The sequence below is a fragment of the Lemur catta genome, chromosome 15 (assembly GCF_020740605.2).
Source record: "Lemur catta isolate mLemCat1 chromosome 15, mLemCat1.pri, whole genome shotgun sequence".
Taxonomy (NCBI): domain Eukaryota; kingdom Metazoa; phylum Chordata; class Mammalia; order Primates; family Lemuridae; genus Lemur; species Lemur catta.
In genome coordinates, this window is record NC_059142.1 from 7,955,950 (window position 1) to 7,974,774 (window position 18,825).

General features: G+C 45.9%; 1 protein-coding gene across 1 annotated transcript in view; it reads right to left on the minus strand.

Moving 5' to 3' along the window:
* Positions 1-17,739, minus strand: part of DNAH9 (dynein axonemal heavy chain 9) — a 313,352-nt gene extending 295,613 nt beyond the window's left edge. The window contains exons 1-5 of the mRNA XM_045527160.1: positions 17,320-17,739; positions 8,952-9,148; positions 6,848-7,006; positions 5,684-5,814; positions 993-1,204 (exon numbers count right to left, since the gene is read on the minus strand). Of these exons, the coding sequence (XP_045383116.1) occupies positions 993-1,204; positions 5,684-5,814; positions 6,848-7,006; positions 8,952-9,148; positions 17,320-17,739 (1,119 nt within the window). The remainder of the gene's footprint in view (positions 1-992; positions 1,205-5,683; positions 5,815-6,847; positions 7,007-8,951; positions 9,149-17,319) is intronic.
* Positions 17,740-18,825: the final 1,086 nt, after the last annotated feature.

Below are 18,825 nucleotides of genomic sequence, written 5' to 3' on the forward strand. Positions count from 1 at the left end.
TCATCCTAGGCCATATTGCAAATCAAGGCTGAAGCCACTTATACCTTGGACTTTCAAGGTACATGAGCCTATGTGTTTTCTGTTGTTCATGCTACTTTTGGTTGGATTTTCTTACACTTTCAACCAAAAGAGTTCTGGCTGATCAACATGGAGTGATGGGAGAGTACTGACTCCTAGCCTGGATTTGAGTCCTGGTTTGGGTGTCTTTGGGTGAGTCAGTTAAGCTCCCTGAAACTTGGCCCACATCTTTAAATAATACCCATAAACAATGAGTTCTTCCCTGCCCATCTCTCAGGGTTTATCTGATGATTGACTGAGATCATGAATGTAGTGGCACCTTGCAGCCTGTGGTGTGCTCCATAGATGTTAGTCGTTATCAGTGACTGTTTAAGCTTGTCCATTGTTTTCTCAGGGTCATAGTTCCTCAGAGGCAAAAGAAGCCAATTTGGGGGGAAGATCACCCAAACCTCCTTAAAGTTTACAGGGCATATGCAACATCACATTGAAGCTTCACAATCACCCAGCAACTGAAAAAGAGATAGGTCCTCTTCTCTCCATTGTTGTACAGAGAAGCGTGAGGCACAGAATGGGTAAGTGACTTGTCCTGGCTCTCACAGCTAACAAGCAATGAAGCCAGGGTTTTGTACAGGATCACCTGACTTCAGAGGCTGCATTCTTGATTTCTAGGCTTTGCTGCCAATTTGTTACCAATTTCTCTGTACAGATCATTAAGGAGGTTGGAATTCACCACCCCTACAATTTGCCCCATCCTCAGTCTTAGTTAGGCAGAGGGAAAAAGAAGACTGGGCCTCCCAGGTGTTCTAGCGTTACTGCAGATGTCTTTGTGAAATATTGGCTTGTGAGAGTAAAATACTATAATTCAAGCGTGGACCATAATTATTTCCCTGCCCAGAAAAAATGCACACTTGACTCTTTCCCATGACATGGTGCCAACCAGCCCCAAGGTTACTGGGGATCCCGGGGCGGCCCACCTGCTGGATGAGAAGGTTGCAAATCTCCCGGAGCAGCACAGTAAGCCTCCCTGGGGAGCGGTAGAACTTGCATGTGGCCCAGATGAGACAGATCACGTGGAGCAGAGCCGGCAGCCGGGGCTTCACCTCCGGAAACTCTGCATTCTCGAGTGTTTCCAGGTGGCGGCGGAGTGGTACCAGGTGCACATGGATATCCTGCGCCTCTGCCAGAGCTGGAGGGAACCGGAGATGGTCACCATTCCCTGCTCGAGGCTCATACCCACCTGGTGGAGCCCTAGTCCTTGGGAAGCAAAAGATCTGCAAAGCAATGACTGCAATTTCTTCCCAGGCCGAGAAAGCAGAGAGAAGGCTGGTTCCAGAAACTTTCTAGCTCTTAGGCAGACATCTGGAAATCTGGAGAGCCCTGAACAACTAGAGTAACGGTCTGAGGAGTTCTTTCTCACGACATTCCTCTATCTGGACTTCTCCCTGGCCCTCCCAGCCCCAGTCTGGTGCTCAGTGTGTAGTAGAAACACATTCAGTAAATATTTGCTAATTACTTTGCTGCTGCTATTTCCAAGATAATACAGAATAGACAACAGAGGACAAGTTTTAAAATCAGAAAGACCTTCTTGGAAATTCTGGTCCAGACATTTAGCAATTGTATGACCTTGGGCATGTGTAACCTCTCTGAGCCTCAAAAATAGGTGGAACTCATTTAAAGGGTCCTCGTGAAGGCTGAAGGGAGCACAGACGAGACCTTCATAAACTGGCACAGTACCTGGACGAGAGACAGTGTCTGATAAACGGTGATGTTTCTGAGGAGTATTCACTGATGCAGAATCCTCACTGAGCTCTTGTACAGAAGTTGCAGGTCATAGAGAAAGAGCACAGGCTGATTACGACGAGGTTCTGCTGGTTTTCAAGGCCAGGGAAATCTCCTACCATCTCTTTTGAATACAGCCAAGGAAAAAGAGGGGCCTTAACCAGTTGTCTTGTGGCAACTTGGAGGGAAAGCAGGAAACCTAGCAGCACTGGACAGTAACAGCTGCATAGCAGCTTCCAGGGAATGCAAACGTCCACCAGACAGACTGAACTGGACGGTAGAGCTTATGAAGGCTGGTTCTTTCCTGGGCAAATAATCAGGTGGTGTCACATGAAAGAAGCTAATCTTAGGTTATAGTATGTGGATGAGGCCCTGCTTTCATCCTAAAGAAAACTCAAAATCTATACTATGTAGCAAACAGTTTCAATATGCCAGGAATTGTTCTGCTCGTTAGATATACACCATCTCACAGAAAGCCCTGCGAGGTAGCTTCAGGACTCCCACTTTCTAAATGAAGAAATTAAAACCTAAATAACTTGCCTATGGCATTCCATGAATCAACTAGTTCTATCCAGAGGAGCAAAAGGAAGATGGCCCCAAGCTTATCACGCTGAGCGCCTGGCTGGATGGTCGGGAGGCTCAGCCTGAAAAGGAGGATGCGGATATGCATGTTTGTACTTTAGATCCCAAATGAGGTTGTGGGAAGCAAGATGTGAATCGAAATTTTGAAACTCAAATGCCACAGTAAATTGATTAGAGTGGTGATTCTTAGGTGGAGGAGCTGATGGTGAGTATTGGAACCACTGCGTTGGGGTGAGAGATTTCAGAATCCAACAGACACTCTCCCAAGCATTCGCTCCAGCCTTCATACATGCTGTGATGGAAAAGAGGCTAAGAGCATCACCCTAGGCAACTTTCTATGTAAGAAGCTCTGTTTTGAAGCCTTTTGTAAAAAGCGAAATCTTTAATCATAGAAATAGGCACTGCCTTGATTGTCAAGAGCCTAATATTTGAGAAAACAGGGTTTGCCATCTGGTCCAGGGTGCAGTAGTCTTGGCTGACAAAGCAAATGCAGAAAAAGAGATGCACAGAGCTAGGCTCACACCTTTTAAAGTCATGTAAATGTAAACAGCCAGTTGCACAGTGACGTCCAGAAGTTTGCTGGTAAATCTTTAACAACAGGCTCTTTGGAGACAAATGCCTTTACTTGTAGCATTTGCCAATTTCTGTTGTAGAAACATTCCCAATATTCGTGCCATGTTCGATTTTAAGCTACCAGTTTGACTTCATTGAGAGTTGCCTAGGAGGTTGGAGATGAGAGGGTTAAAAAGAAATGCATACAGTGTCCCCTCAAGAGCCACTGCAAACCAGCACCAGTTGGCCCCAGTGCACCACTGGACTTTCACGTCTTGCCCACACAGAACCACCCCCACACACCCTTGGCTGGGGCTATGGTTTGAATGTGTCCCCTCCAAAGCTCAGGTGTTGAAACTTAATGCAATGTGCTGTTATTAGGAGGTGGGGCCTTTAAGAGGAGATTGACTAGGTGACCGGGCTAACTTGGGAGGACATGCATCTTAGAAGCAGAGCACAGCCCTCGCCAGATAACCAAACCTTCCAGCGCTTTGATCTTGGATTCTCAGCCTGTAGAACAGTGAGAAATAAGTTTCTGTTCTTTGTAAATTATCCAGTTTGGGGTATTCTTTTGTAGCAGCAGCAATGGGCTAAGACACTTGGCAAATAGGTTGTACTACGCCAATCCTGTCCGAGAGAACTCTCTAATTAGTTTTTATTCCCCTTGTTCTTTCTCCGCAAAGGGATTGTTGCTTCGAGTTTCCCAAGGCTGCTTATTGTCCAATTAATTCTACTTCATACAATCCTGTTCCCACGTGTTTTCTTCCATCCTTTTAACCTCCTTGCCCACTGATCCAGATACATGTCTTTTCCTTTCCTTCTGTTCAGCCCATCAGTGAGCCAGTGAACCACCCTGATCATGACTAATAATAATAATAATAATGCACAGAGTATATCTATTTAGGATAAGGAAGCCACACGCTCCAAAATTAAATCAGAAATGAGCAAATCAGCCTTCAGCTTAGAAGTTCCTGCCAAATTTTCTGACCAAATCTCTACCTAACACCTCTAATCAAATTTTCTTTTCTGCTATCATTGGAATTGAGTTTCATATTTCAAGAATTTCTGCTTTCACAGTAGGTTTATCTGGTACTATCATAACGGTGTTGTTTTTTCTCGTTTCATTGCTGGCATATACTCTACTGCAAAGAATTTTTGAAGCTGGCCTGTGGAAATGAATCTTTTATAATGATTAATCCATGTGAATGATTTTAGTCTATTAATCTGTTAATGTGGAAAATATATTTGGGGCACTAAATGACTAACTCATACTTTTACTACATGTTTTATTTCAGAGCCCCAAATTTCGGGCATTTTCATGCCTCCTTTGCATGTCATGTGTGTATACAATCTGTAGTTCTGCAGCGCTTACTTAATATGTTCCTCTCAGTTGACGCTCACTTTAACCTAACGAAAATTATATAAAATGAAAGCTTTAAATCACTACCATAAATGGAAAACTACTATCACTTGCCCGAAACAGGGTTTTCACCCTTTAACACATTTTAAAAAATATCTGTCCGTATATTTCCCACAGTTGCTTCTCACACCCACAGGGGTACACACACCACTTTTTGGAACACCTGTCCATGTGAATTGAAATGGAAATTGGGAACAACAGTCCTTTCCTCTGGGACACAGAATCTCTTGGTGAAGCAGTAAACTCAGACCCCAAGAGACATTTTGTTCCAAACCAGCTTTTTGTGCTGGCAGAGCAGCCTCCGCGATGAGATTTTAGGGCCCAGAAAGACCTCAAAGACTAACAACTCATGCCAGTTCTTTTCTGTTATATAGCTCATGGCAGAAACGTCAAGACCGGAACTTTTATTTCCTTAGCTAAGTGGTTTGCAAGCCTCATGCCATGGCGAGGGGAAGGTGGGACAAGGAATCAGCCAGCGGGTCTGGACACAGGATGCCGCCCTCTCTAACGAGCAAATACACCTGGACTAGTTTTACCTAGTGGACTTTTTTTTATCTTGTGGACTTACATGGGAGATTGCATTTAAAGAAAGAGTTCTGGGACAGGAGAAATGTTTCAAAATCACTGCTTAGATCAAGCTTAAACCATATGAAATTGTAAGTACCTTTAAAAGCACGTTTTGACCGACAGCGCTGAAGGGCAAGGAGGAGGTCTGATAGGAAAAAGGGGAAGAAACAAAGTGCACCAATGATGGGAGAGGGAGCTCTGACAAAATTTACCTACTTCTAATCATAGGCTTTGCTGCCTTTGCAATTTTGATAAGAGCCGATCTTGTCTGGTGCTCAGATGGCCAGGAAATTGCAGTCTCATCTGACAGTAGGAAGAGAAAAAGCAGAATGGAGCTAGAAATGGAATAGGGATTTCTCAAGAAGCCAAGGGTGCAGGGACCTGAATTGCAGAGGTGAGAGATAGCAACACGCATTTGCACAGCGCCCTTCAGTCAGTAAAGGTCTTCCACCTACATTATCTCACAAGGACCCGGAAATATAGGTGGAAGTGTGGGCACCATAACTATGGCATATACTGAAACTCAGAGAGGTTGAGTGAATTTGCCCAAGGCCGCACAGCAGTGGAACTGCAAACAGAGTACAGTTCTCTTTAGCTGCTCTCCTGCTTCTAGACTTGGTATTCTTGCCACCATGTTACACTGTGTCAGGTTGGAAGGTTATAAGGACTTGAAGCTACAGAAATCAGACAGAGAGAAGCGAATGCATCACTCCGTAAGAAATTAGAGAGTCAAATGTATTTGTAAAAATATTTGCTGGTCCTCACCTGCTACGACATTTCTGAACATGGCTTTGAAAGCTGGGAAGTAGCTGCTCTGAAGCTTGTCCAGGAGCCCAGCCATGCCTCTCACTTTTATCATCCTCAGTTGATTATAAATGTATTCCAGATCCTCAGACCTGCAGTACCACAGAGAAGGGCGAATCCAGGTGAGCATGAGGAAATGCAAGTCACACTGTGGTGACCCACCCTCGCAGAGAGAAAGAGAGGAGCCCTGCCTGGGGGTGTTCCTCAGAGGCTGTGCTCCTGCCCAAAGAGCCGAGACATCTGTTCCCAGAACAGCGAGGGCAAAAGCCTGAGTCTGGAACACAGGTTCAAAGGGGAAGCTCCAGGAAACACTGCTGTGACCATCTGGTGGCTCGAAAGCTTGGCAGCTGGAGGTCATTAGCTCTTGCAGTAAGGTTGGGGCAGGGTGAGGGAGGCACTGTTGGAGGAAGGGTGCTAAGAGAAGGAGCTCACAGGAGGTCAATGAATGGTCAGAAACCAGGCAAGAGAACAGGGCATCTCAGCAGGGCTGGAGCCCTGCAGGCACGCCTGGTCCTATGACGGGGTTGCTCTCCACCTAAAGCCAGGACAGGGACATCTGCCTCCAACATCTGTCTGTTTCCTTCTGAGAAAAGGGTTTATCAGCCCAGCGATACATAGGAGCAAAGAAATGGGGAAGAAGCAGGATCAGGAGCAATAATGAGGCCTTTGGGACAAACACAGTACACGATGGATTTTCCAGCCTTGTTAAGGGTAAGCTGGGACCCAGGACAGGCTGTTTTGCATCCAATTTCCAGAAACCCCTCTTTCTTCAGATGGTGCATGCATCTGGCCTTGACTGTCCAAGGAGTCCAATGAGAGGATAAATGTTTTTAAAAGTTGGTTTTACATGTAGTTAAAAGAGCCTTTGAAGAACTGTCAAAAGACATACTGATTGCAGACGAAGAAAGGATGGATGACTATTGAATCTCAGGGAAAGTGTGCATCACTCAGGCCATTGAAAAACTGTACCAACCCAATGTCACTGAGCTGTCTACCCTTGGGATGATGAGAAACACCTGAAGGGAAGAACCAGACTCGGTGGTCGGGTTCCTTAAGGCCAGCTCTAGCTGCATCCTCTGCAAGACATCTTCCCCCCAGGGGCTGAGCATGTGCCTTCCTGCCTACCTGCTCTTCCAGAAATCCAGCTCCACCTTAGGGGTGGGATTCTCCCCCTGCAAGAGTGGCTGGGAAGACTCTCTCTTGAGCACCATCTGGACTTGGTGGCTCCATTTGACCACTGCAGACTCAATGGCGTAGATGACTGACTTATCGATGGCATCTGAGCTGTGAAAGATAAAAGAAATCTCCTAGAATGTGGAAAACACTCCACCCTGGGTACCCCTCAAAAAAGATCCCAGATCTTTTAAAAATAGGTTGGAAATTCCATCTAGCTCATCTAACATTTTTTTGGATAGTAGACTTTGTTGAATAGTCAATGAAATGTACGATGCTCTCTCCAGAAAAAAATGCGTATGTGTGTGTACGTACAACATTATTTGTACAGATTAAAGGGTTCACCAGTTTTCTGAAGACTTGTTTAAGAACTCTGGATGCCAGTAAGTTGTCCTGTCAATACAGGAATACCTTGGATGGAAAACCTTCAGGTGACTACTCAACCCTTGCTTGAGTGACAGCAAGGTCCCTACTCAACAATGCAGCGCATTCCTCAGTGGGTTGGCTCCCCCAAGAAGAAAGTTTGTCTGTACACATCTATCTCCCTGCAATTTCCTCATTTTGGTCTTAGTTATGACTGCTGCAGCAAGAGGAAATAAGTTATTTCTTCTTCCACAAGCCAAACAATGAGCCATGTGAATATCACCATCACAATTTCACTTTGTCCTCACTTTTCCAGTGAAGAATGGAATTCCCAAACTTCCCCCCACCCATACACCTTTTAACAAACAATAGCTATGTTTGGAAGGGGTTAAAGATTTTAAAAAATGCATTTTGGCTGTTTTTTTTTACAAAGTCTTAACTGAAAATTGTACATATCAAGAACCAAGGACACAGAAAAGAGGTCCTATCATTCACATTTTCACGTCAGAACCCACCTTTACTCAATCTAATTAAATTCATATTTGCTGAGAAATTGTGAAAGACATTAAAGGGGGAAGATACCTCCCCTAAAATGATCCAGCCTTTTGGGAAATTATCAAATTTGAACAAAGGGAAACAAACTCAGCAATGATTATATACACACACTGAATATTATTAAGTTGAAACATAAAGAACTAGAAAAAGGGTAGTTTGAATTTATTTATTTTGAAAGTTGAATATTTTCATTAACCCACAATAAGTTTTCCAGTTAACTGGGAAATTACTTCAAATTATATATGTAGCAAATTACTTCCACTAGAAAAAATTCAGTATATAGCACATTGTCACAGCATGCATTACTGATCTTCCACATCAAATCACAGATCCTGAATACACAGCGATGGCCGTCACACTCTGGGCCACTCCTGACAACATGGCAGACAGAGCTCATACAGGAAGGCCACCTGTTGCCACAAGCACATGGAAATGCTGGATAAAATATAACAAAATATAGTATTTCTATATGTAGCCTGACTTGAAAGAAAAACAGATCCCCAGGGATAGAAACAAAGAGATCCAAGCCAGAATGGTAAGTGGAAGCTGACGGTGAATATAATTTCTAGAAGAAGAGGAGGCTGCAGTTTTCATGCCCACTTGGAGACAGGAGACATGGACTCCAGGCTTCAACAAAGCCAGATTTGTTTTTATTTGAAAAAGAAAAAAAAAACCAGGACATGAAAAAAGTCTTCAGCTGCTTGGGGAAGAGAGTCTGGAACTGTCACAAGAGCTGCCAGAGTGAGTTCTGTGACATTTTGTACTGAGTAGACGCAGGGAAGAGGTGCGGCTGCCTCCCAGACTGGACCTGGGGCTTTGCCAGCGATGAGACACTGTCCTGATCAGCAAAATACCGAAATCCAGTGTGGCCGCTCTCAGCCCTGGGGTGACGCGGAATGGAAAAAAGGCCATGTTGCTGTGACAGCCTTGAGAGGCTCCAGGCAGAGGAATTGAGGTGAGGGAAGAAATCAGTGTGAAAATACAGGCCTAGGATGTTGGCCAACAGGCCAGGCGGTGGGCTTGTGGGCAGGACGAGGAGAGGTGCAGAGTCAGCAACAGAAAAACCATGAGGAACACATTCCGATAAACCGGCATCTCCCCTATCTCAAGGCCACGTGGCTGGGCTGGCGGTACTCACAGTGTCTCACTTTGGGAATCCACAAACGCCATTTCTTCCGAGCCTACTGGGAGAGGCAGCAAAGTTTTCCCCTTTACTTGCTCAAGGATAACCAGGAGGTCGCACTGCAGGCTGTGGGCGTGCTGCCTGACATCCTGACATACCATGTGGGGCCAGTCTCGGCGATTCTTCTCATTGGCCAGCATGGGTATAACAACCTGTAACAGGGGTGCACAGGGAAGAAACACAGGCATTCCACTCCTGCAACCTTAAAGAAAGACTATTCTGCTGGCCGGGCGTGGTGGCTCACGCCTGTAATCCTAGCCCTCTGGGAGGCCGAGGCGGGTGGATCGCTCGAGGTCAGGAGTTCGAGACCAGCCTGAGCAAGAGCGAGACCCCGTCTCTACTAAAAATAGAAAGAAATCATCTGGCCAACTAAAAATATATATAGAAAAAATTAGCCGGGCATGGTGGCACATGCCTGTAGTCCCAGCTACTCGGGAGGCTGAGGCAGGAGGATCGCTTAAGCCCAGGAGTTTGAGGTTTCTGTGAGCTAGGCTGACGCCACGGCACTCACTCTAGCCCAGGCAACAAAGCAAGACTCTGTCTCAAAAAAAAAAAAATTAAAAAAAAGAAAGAAAGACTATTCTGGAAAATGGCCAGAAAGCTATACACAACCTTTTGCAGCTCACAGCACTGTAAGGCTTAGTAGCAAAATCGGGAGGCCCTCAAATAGCCTACCCACAAATTTTCCTCCCCACTCTGCTCCTGTGGATAAGGTCCCCTGGCCAAACAACTTGCTTTTTCTAGAGGACCAGATACAGTTCCTGCTCATACCTGAGCAGCAGGCTTCAGTTCCCCGCCAGCTCCTGGACTCATTCCAACAAGACAGTCACATCCTCCATGGGAACCAGGGCCACCACACCCTCTTGATACCACCAAGTGTGCCTCCCACAGCCCCTGGCTGTTCACTCTATTCCCAAGTGCAACCCCCGTGTGGCCCTGCATGACACCATGTCCTCCTCCTCTGGGCTGTGAGTATATGTGGCTAATAAACTTCTATCAGCGTCATCTATCTTGTGTAGGGTGTTCTGTGTTCAGCCACCCCATTACCCTAGGGCAAGAATCCCTCCTTCCTGAATAGGAGGTGAATGAAACAGACACAAAGGTCAGAGGACAAATGCAGTAGGGGTGACCATCTGTCTACAGGTGGTGTGAGGGGCACCTTAAACAAGCAAGCAAAGTTGAGGTTCTCGAATCCTCCTTCAGGGTGAACATTAGCTGATTTTGGCCACCCTGCGTAGTTCCTCTTCTTGTGTCCTTCCCCAAATCCAGAGATGGACATGTGCCCACACCAGAGCCAATGACAGTCAGACCAAAGTCTCTTATCTGAATTTTAGAGGAAGAGACACCTCTTTTCTACTAGTCTGAAGCTTTTCGTGGTCATCTTGTGACCACAGGGAGACTTAGAATAAAGTAAATATGGCGAAGGCAGTGTTCATAGACGGAGAAAGGCCAAATCTTGGTGACTTTGTGTGAGTTCCTGAGTGAAACTTCTCTTGAACTTTCTGAACTAGTTTAAATTGAGTTTCTCTTACTAACAACATAGGAAGTTGTCAATACAACTCACTAGGAATCTTTTCCTGTAAAAATTTCACAATTAATGGGAAAGGAATGCCAGAAAGACAGATGATCAAGTGATTTGATGAGGAAGCTACCAAGTAAATAAAGAAAAGGAAATACAGACTCCTATGATTCCTTCTGTATATGACCAATAAGTCCTGGTGGTTGTGAAGTAGAACGCCTGGACCCAGCATGTTAAATTCTAGAGGATGATCCTTGCCTAGTTTCTCTGGAGACAGTCACTGAGCTGAGGATTTACAACAAATAGTCAACAGAAAGCTCAAAAAGGAAGAAAATATTGCAAATTAAGTTCTGTCACATTCATGTTAAGAAAGGATCCTTTGGGCCCAGGGAAGAAGGAGTAACAAGGAAAAAGGATAAACTGAAATTTTCCTAGGATTTCAAAGGCAGGGACTGTATCTTATTTGATCCTTATATTCCCTCAGTCCTCCCTAGGGTCTGGCATATAGGAAGCATTCAGAGGTTTATAGAATAACTGAATGTGTGCTTTCTGAAGAAAAAGTGGTAGGTAGGTTTGGGTTGTATTTTTGAGGGCTTTGAGTGATAGAAAAATAAGGAATGTGAACTCTATGAAGTGAAAAGGTACCCATTAATTTATTTGATGAGTATTTATTGAGCATCTACTATGTGCTAGTACTATTTTAGGGGCTTGGAGGATACCTCAGTGAACAAAACAGACAAAAATTCCTGACCTCATGAAGTTTATATTTCAGAGGAAAGACAGTCAATAAACAATAAGTTCTGTGGATAAAAATAAAGCATGTGAGGGAGATCAGGAGTGCGAGGTAGAGGGGTAGACATTGTAAATGTTGGGGTTGGTACAGGCCTTATGGAGATGATAACACTTGGACAAGGACTGAGGGGGTGGGGGAGTGCATTTGCAGATCCTTGGGGGAGTATACTGTGGGTAGAAGGACTAGAACTAGCCAGTGTGGAGGCCCTGAGGTTGGAACATGTGTGGTGTGATCAATGAGCAGTGTGAAGGCCAGTGAAGCCAGAACAGTGTGAGCAAGAAGAGAAGGGGTGGGCAAAGGGGCTCCCATCACATGCAGCTCGGCCTGTAGGATTTCAATTTTTACTCCCAGAGAAATGGACATCATTGCAAGGTTTTGAGCAAAGGAGTGATGTGGTCTGACATCTCTTTGAGTGATCCTATTTGCCGCTGCAATGAGAGGACTCTAAAGGGGCAAAAGCGGAAGAAGAGCTCAGCGAGCAAGCTAGTGCTTTGATACAGAAGGCAGTGGCATGGCACAGGGGGGTGGTGGAGGTGATATGAAATGGTCTATTCTATATAAATTTTGGAGGTGCAGCCAATGTGATGTCTTAATAAATTGGCTTTGGAGTCATGAGAGATTAGAGGGGTCAGGATGACACCAATATTTGGGGAAGAATGGAGTTGCCATTAACTAATATGGAGAAGAATAAGGATGAAGTAAGTTCTTTAGGGAAGACCAGAAGCTTGTTTTTGGAAATGTTAAAATCTGACATATCCATGGAACTTCAAGTTGGAGACATGGAGGAGGCAGTTGGATATGCTAGTTGGGAGATCAGAGGAGAAGAAAAGGATGTAGATAACAAATTTGGGAGGTATAGACAGTTTGTAAAACTTTGAAATTGAATGAGAGCTCCCCAAAACACAAATAAATGAAGAGAAGTTGTCCAAGAATTGAGCCCTAGGTCCCTCCAATGTTAGGAAGTTGGGAAGAAGAGGAGGCACTGTCAGTGGAAATGGCGGAGGAAGAGCCATCATGATGGGAAAGCAGAAGGCTGGTGTCCCAGATGCCAAATGAAGAAAGTGCTTGTGGCAGGAGAGGATGATTGTGAGCTGGGACAAACGCTGCTCACAGGTCAAGCAGAGGGAGGACTAATTAAGGGCCATTCAATTTAGTCAAGTGGAGATCACTGGAAACATTTGGCAAGTTCTTTCACTACTTCTCTGTGAAGTGTGGGAATAAAAGCCTGGAGAGTGTGTATGAGATAAATCAGGAAAAGAATGGGACACAGCATGAAGAGACACATTCCAGGAATTTTGATATAAAGAGGATCACAGAAGTGGAGTGACAGCTGGCAGGCGGAAATGAGGATTTTATTTCATGGGAATTACATAGTAATGGCGGAAAAATAAGAATGGCGGAGAGACGAGGAAATGGCTAGAGTGACCTCCTCAAGAACAGGCGGGATTCAGAGAACAGGGGGCATTTTAATCTTAGGGTTGGTTTGGCATCAGATGACAGCACAGACAGCCCACCTGTAGGAATGGAAAGGGTGGCAGAGAATGTGAGTATAGATACTGGCAGACAAGGCAAATATAAGAGTTTATGAAGATTTTCTTCTACTGTTTCCATTTTTTTTTAACCAAGAAAGAAGCAAGAGCATCTCAGAGTGAGGTTGAGAGAGGTTTTGGACATTTGAGGGAAGAAAAAAGAAAGCTGTGAAAGTCATCTAAAAGAGTAAGAAAGTAGTTGGAATAGAAAAAGTAGGATATCTATTGGGAAACATGAAAATCCTACTAGAGGTTCAAGGTCATGAGTTTAGAGGGGAGTCAGTTGGTTGTTCCCTAGCCCCATTCAGCTCCATGGGTGCAGGTATGAAGTATGCAGAGTGCTGGGTTTCACCAGGATTGTGGTTTTGCCAAACAAGCATGACACACAGTGAGGTGGAAGCCAGTGAGTCAGGAGGTGATCAAGAGAATGATGGTAATGATGGATCATGGCCTTCAAGCCAGGTAAGGGGGAGAGACCATGGGTGTGGGCCAGGACAGAGGAAATCGGCAGGGTCAAGGGATTGGTGGTCCCCAGCAGGATCAAGGGACTGTTGTAGTCAGGGTGTGAGGGGGAGAGAGCTGGAGAGATGGGAGCAGTGGTCTGAGAAGGAGGTACATGAAACTGGATCATAAGGTGGTGGTTATTGGGAATGCACAGTCTGGAAGTGGCCACGGGATGGGGTGCTTACTACAGGGAGGAGGACAAGGTCACTGGAGGAGAAACGTGGAGGGAAGCCAGAAGCTAAGCTATTGGGAAGATCATTCATGTTTCTATGGAAATAACCATGTGTTAAGACAAGAGTAATGTTGGGGAAAGTCACAGTGAGCTGGGAGACAAAGTCATGTAGAAATGAGGACAGTGCCATCAACACAGGATGCAGCAACAAGAGAGGATGATGTTGTCTGATGACAGGAGATTGAAACTGGAAGATTTTCAACATGAATCTAAGAGCAATGAGGATACCTGTCTCACCTCTGGGCTTACAAGAAGAAGGGCTGTGGGGGAAATGCAGCTGAGTCCTCCAGAAAGGGCCAGGGCTGGGTTAGAGCAAGGTGACAAGGATTGATCAGAGAAGTGAGGAGGATTTTAAATAGGATGTGGTGTGACTATGATTCTCATCCTTTATGGAACACCTAAAATGTCACACTCTGTTCCAGGTGTTCTAATGTATTGGATCTAAATTTCTTAACAACTCTGCAAGAAAATTTGGACATAATCCAGTGAGCTCACCTGCTCATATCACACTGCTGAAATTGATAGAACCAGGATTTGAATCTAGGTTTGTCAGACTCCAAATCCTGTGCTCACTCTCCAAAACAAACAAAAAAAATTTTTAAAAAGCATCCAAGTTTCAGAACTAGGAAACCTGGCAGGAGTGAATGAAGTGGTTGGAGAAGGAAGACAGGAAGTAGGGGAATGTGTTACCAAATTCTGTTAATTCTTCCTTTGAAATGTTTCTTAGTTGCATCTTTTTTTTTTTTTACCTTGTACTAATGTATAGGACAAAAATAATGTCCAAATCATAGCATTCTCTCCTTGTCAACACCGCCTCGGCACCCTCCCCCCCTCGCCCCGGCCAATACACACACACACACACACACACACACACACACACACACACACACACACACACACAATAAGGCAGGAGGACATCTCTCAACCAGGGGCCGGGGCAGGGGGTTCTTTTGGCTTTAGTGAGGTGGCAGGAAAAGGGGCACAGGTAGTCGGAGGCTAAGCTGATCTACTAGGTACTGACAGAGAGGTGAGGGGGGAGGACAGGAGGGCTGGGAGGCAAGGATAGGGCTTAGCAGATGGGAAGTCAGCAAGGTTTGAAAGTGACACTGCATCAGCTTCAGGGCGTGTAACACAAGTAGATGGGAGCACAGAAGGTTGACTACACTAGGATACAGTTACAGCCTTTGAGAAATGCAAGTAAAGGACTTGAAGTATTTTTAAAATAAATTATTTTATTTAGATTTTGAAATAGGTGATACATTGACATGGCGCAAAATTTAAAAAGTGCAAGGGCTTTTCCAATGGAAAGTAAGTCTTCTACCTAGCTCTGGAACGCTGCCACTCAGTTCCCCTGCTTGTGGATTAATTACTCTGTTAAAGAATTTTCTCCTTCCCTCCATCTTTTGTCTCCATCCTTCCTCCCTTCTTCCCTCGTTTCTCTTTTTAACAGAAATAGTAGCAGACTATACATACAATTCTGCACCTCTTTAAAAGATTATCTTAAATTGCAGCATTACTCCCAATATCCAAGAAATGGAAACAACCTAAATGTCCATGACTCATGAATAGATTTTAAAATGTGGTATATGCATACAATAGAAAATTGTCCAGCCTTAAAGAAAGAAGGAAATTCTGTTATATGCAACAATATGGATGAACCTTGAAGACATTATGCTAAGTGACAAAATCCACTCACAAAGGCACAAATACTGCATGATTCCACTTATATGAGGAGTCAAATTCACAGGGACAGAAAGTAGAATGGTGTTTTCCAGGGGCTGGGGGTGGGGGCACGTGGAGCTGTTGGGAGTGTATAGAGTTTTAGCTATGCTGGATGGGGGAGTTCTGAGGACCAGATGCACAGCAACATGTATTTGGCTGACAATATTGTACTGTATACTAGAAAGCTGTTGGTAGGTGAATTTTACGTTATGTGGATTTTTTATTTTGCCATGACAAAAAAAAATTACCCTAAGGAGTACTCCCTACCAATAACTCTTTTAAATGGCCGCATAGTATTTCACTGTATAGCTGGACCATAGTTCATTCACTCTGTCCTCTGTCGAGACAATTAGAACATTGTCTCTAATCTCTTTCAATGCACAAATGAAAATGCTTGGACATTTGAGAATTTTAATTACTTTAAAATTACTTTTGCTTTCTGGACTGCATTTCCTTGACACAACTCTGAGATGGGCCCACTGTCCCCTGCTTACACTACGTTGAGTTCTATCTCTGAACCTTTGTTCAATCTGCTCCCCATACCTTGAAAGTTACCTTGCTGTCTACTTATCCTAATTCTTCTCATTGTTCAGAAGCCAGTCCGACACTTAAGGCTAAGCATGCTTCTCAGCCCACAGGCATATCTCTCTCCTCTGAACCCAAAGGCACTTTCTATTGTCACCATTCATTATAGAACTCGATCCAGGCTTCTGCAGGGATGGTGATCAGATGATTCACTGGAATGCAAGGCCATTCTGGTTGTTAAAATATTGAAATACTTCCACATCTACTGAAAGACCTAGCTTCCCCGGGCCTTTGGTGAGTTCCTCTATCCATCCAACCCCATCCCTGGAATTCTCCCTCCCCACAGCCTCCTCATAAAGCACCTAAGGGAGCCTTCAGGACCTGGCTCCAGCACTGGGGCCAGCTTTTAGGTAAGCCCTACCCCCACCCCAGTCATAACAGTTTTACATATTTTGAATGTATGATTTACTGCATATGTTTTGGCTCCTTGAAGCAAGCTTTACGTGGATGGGAACTTGTCTTCTATTTCTTTGGCATTCCCCATAGCACCTATCACATGAAACACCATATAGCTGGTACTCTGCACATATTTATTTCACAACCTGCAGGACACAGGGCATCAAGCCTCCAGAAGCACACATGCCTAACTTGCAGGGAAGTTTACTCTTATTCCAGAAAGGCCTAAGTGGCCCAAGAATCTCTCCTGAGCAACCCTCTGAAATCTCCTGCACTCTCGAGGCTTCTGCTATGGTGCCACCAAGGCACTCCATAATTCACATGTCCACCTTCCTCCCTGAGCTCCAGGTAGACTCCTGCAAATGCCTGTTGGGCATTTCCAAATGGATGCCCAACTTTTTATGTTGGCACAGGGCTGACCCTTGGTAAATGGCTGTGTGATGAATGAATGAGATGAAAATCAAAACCAAACCACCTCCCCCCTTTAACTCCTCTCCAGAAGTAAACACTGTTTATAGCCATTCACCTCCTACCACTCCACTGATGCATTAGAAATGCCCCCTTGTTCACTTCCTGTCTTCCTCAGTCCTTCCCAATTTACAGAAGGGATTACGAGATACTGACCTAATAAGGGAGTAGTCAGGACCCAGGCATTTTTCAGACTACAGCCTCCACTTGACTTTTCCTTGAACCCAGACCTGGACTGACCCAAGTCTTGGCCCCTTCCCTTTCTCACTCTGGACTGGCCTCCACCCAGATTTCCCCCAGCTCACTCAACCCGCTTACGCCTCAGATGTCCGTCTTCCACTGGTTTTAGTTTCCAGCGCCGCCCTCACCCCATCCCATATTCTTCCGGGCTCCTGGAACTGGGCTCCCCCCTTAGCGCTCCTGCAACAGCCCCGCCCCTCTGCCTATGACCCCGCCCCTTGGGCCGCCCCTGCAGCTTCGCCCCGCCCCCTCTGGCAGCAGCTCCGCCCTCGGCGCTCCCCTTCCCCTCCCCCACGCGGTTCCGGCCGGCGCCTGGCCCACCAGCCCACCCTCACCTCGGAGAACAGCGCTGCCAGGTGCTCCAGAGGCGCCACGGGCAGGTCCCCGCAGAGTACTGCGCCGCGAGGGCTGTCGGGCCCCGGAGGCTCGGGCCTAGTGAGCAGGAAGAAGAGCCCTTTAGCGCGAGGTGAGCCCGCCGCCCCCGGGCCCGCGTCCAGCCCGGGTCGCATCGTCAGGCCCCCAGGCCCGGGCCGCACCACCAGCAGCGGCCGCGGCCCCTCCGCTGCATCGCGGCCCAGGAAGGCCTGGAGCAGCTGCTCCCCCTCGGCCGTCCCCGCGCAGCGCTCCCAGGCGCCCGCAGCCGGCCGCAGGCTCTGGGCCACGCAGGCCCCCAGGAGTCGCAGTCGTGGGTCGGCGCCGGGTTCCTCCGCCGCGTTCTCTGCCGCGAGCGCGGCCAGCTCCTCAGCGCTCGGCATCGCGAGCTGCCTCAGGCTGCCACGGTTTCCCTAGCGACGGGGACGCGGCCCGGACTCCCTCCTCTGCTCCCCTCCGATTGGCCGCAGGGCTCCTGACCCCGCCTCTTCCAGGCTAATAAGGTAGGAGGGGGAAGCGGGAAGGGGCGGGGTCGCGTCTTCGTTGCTAGGGAACCAGCTGAGGCTCCTACTTAGTGTCTGGTGTGGTGGATTGGAAGGGCTTCAAGGGTGACTGTCGAGAGTGATGGTTTATTGATGGGGTGCATGGGGTGGAGAGCAAGCCTATAAATGCTCCCAAGGACCCTTTAGGCCAAGGTCAGATTAAATTGTTTAGAGGTCTCCAGACACTGAAAATAGTATGGTGCTTTCACCTCTATCCTAAATGAGCAATTCAAACTTAAACACGATGCCAGATCATAAAATAGATGCAAGGAAATTCAATGAGCTTTTTAAATTTCTTTTCCATAATGACAAACACTTTTGAATAGTTCTGGACAATGGAACTTTCTGCGATGATGAAAATGTTCTGTATCTGCGCTAACCACATCTGGGCTATAAATATGCTGGTGTCTCTTAGGGACTGAATTTTTAATTAATTTTAATTTAAAATGAAATAGTCGCATGTGGCCAGGAGTTATCATATTGGACAGCTCAGCTTCAAAATTTTAATCTCAATTATAAAATTTTTTTTTCAGTACCTTGTTTTGCCCATGTCTTAGACATGTACTTAATCTGCCAAAAGGGTAATGGGTCTCACTTTGAGTTCCATGGGTATGGCCCCTAATCTGTTCTTGTTAAATGTAGCCAAGCATTTGTAAATATGCAGGATGCTCAGAGCCTCCCTATCCTGCCCTATATGTGGATCTTGTCTTCAAAATGGGGTAATGTGAAGTGCCTTGCCTGACCTTAGAAATTAGCACCTGTCACTTTCTAAGTCCTCCGTGATCAGGATAAATAGCTTGGCCCTTTGCATGCATGTAAGGTGATAATGCATGAGTGCCAAGGAAATGCACAACTCGGGTAGTGTGAGGTCTGCAGGTATGAAGTGAGCTTCCCTGTGCCCCAACACCTTGATTTTAATCACCTCCC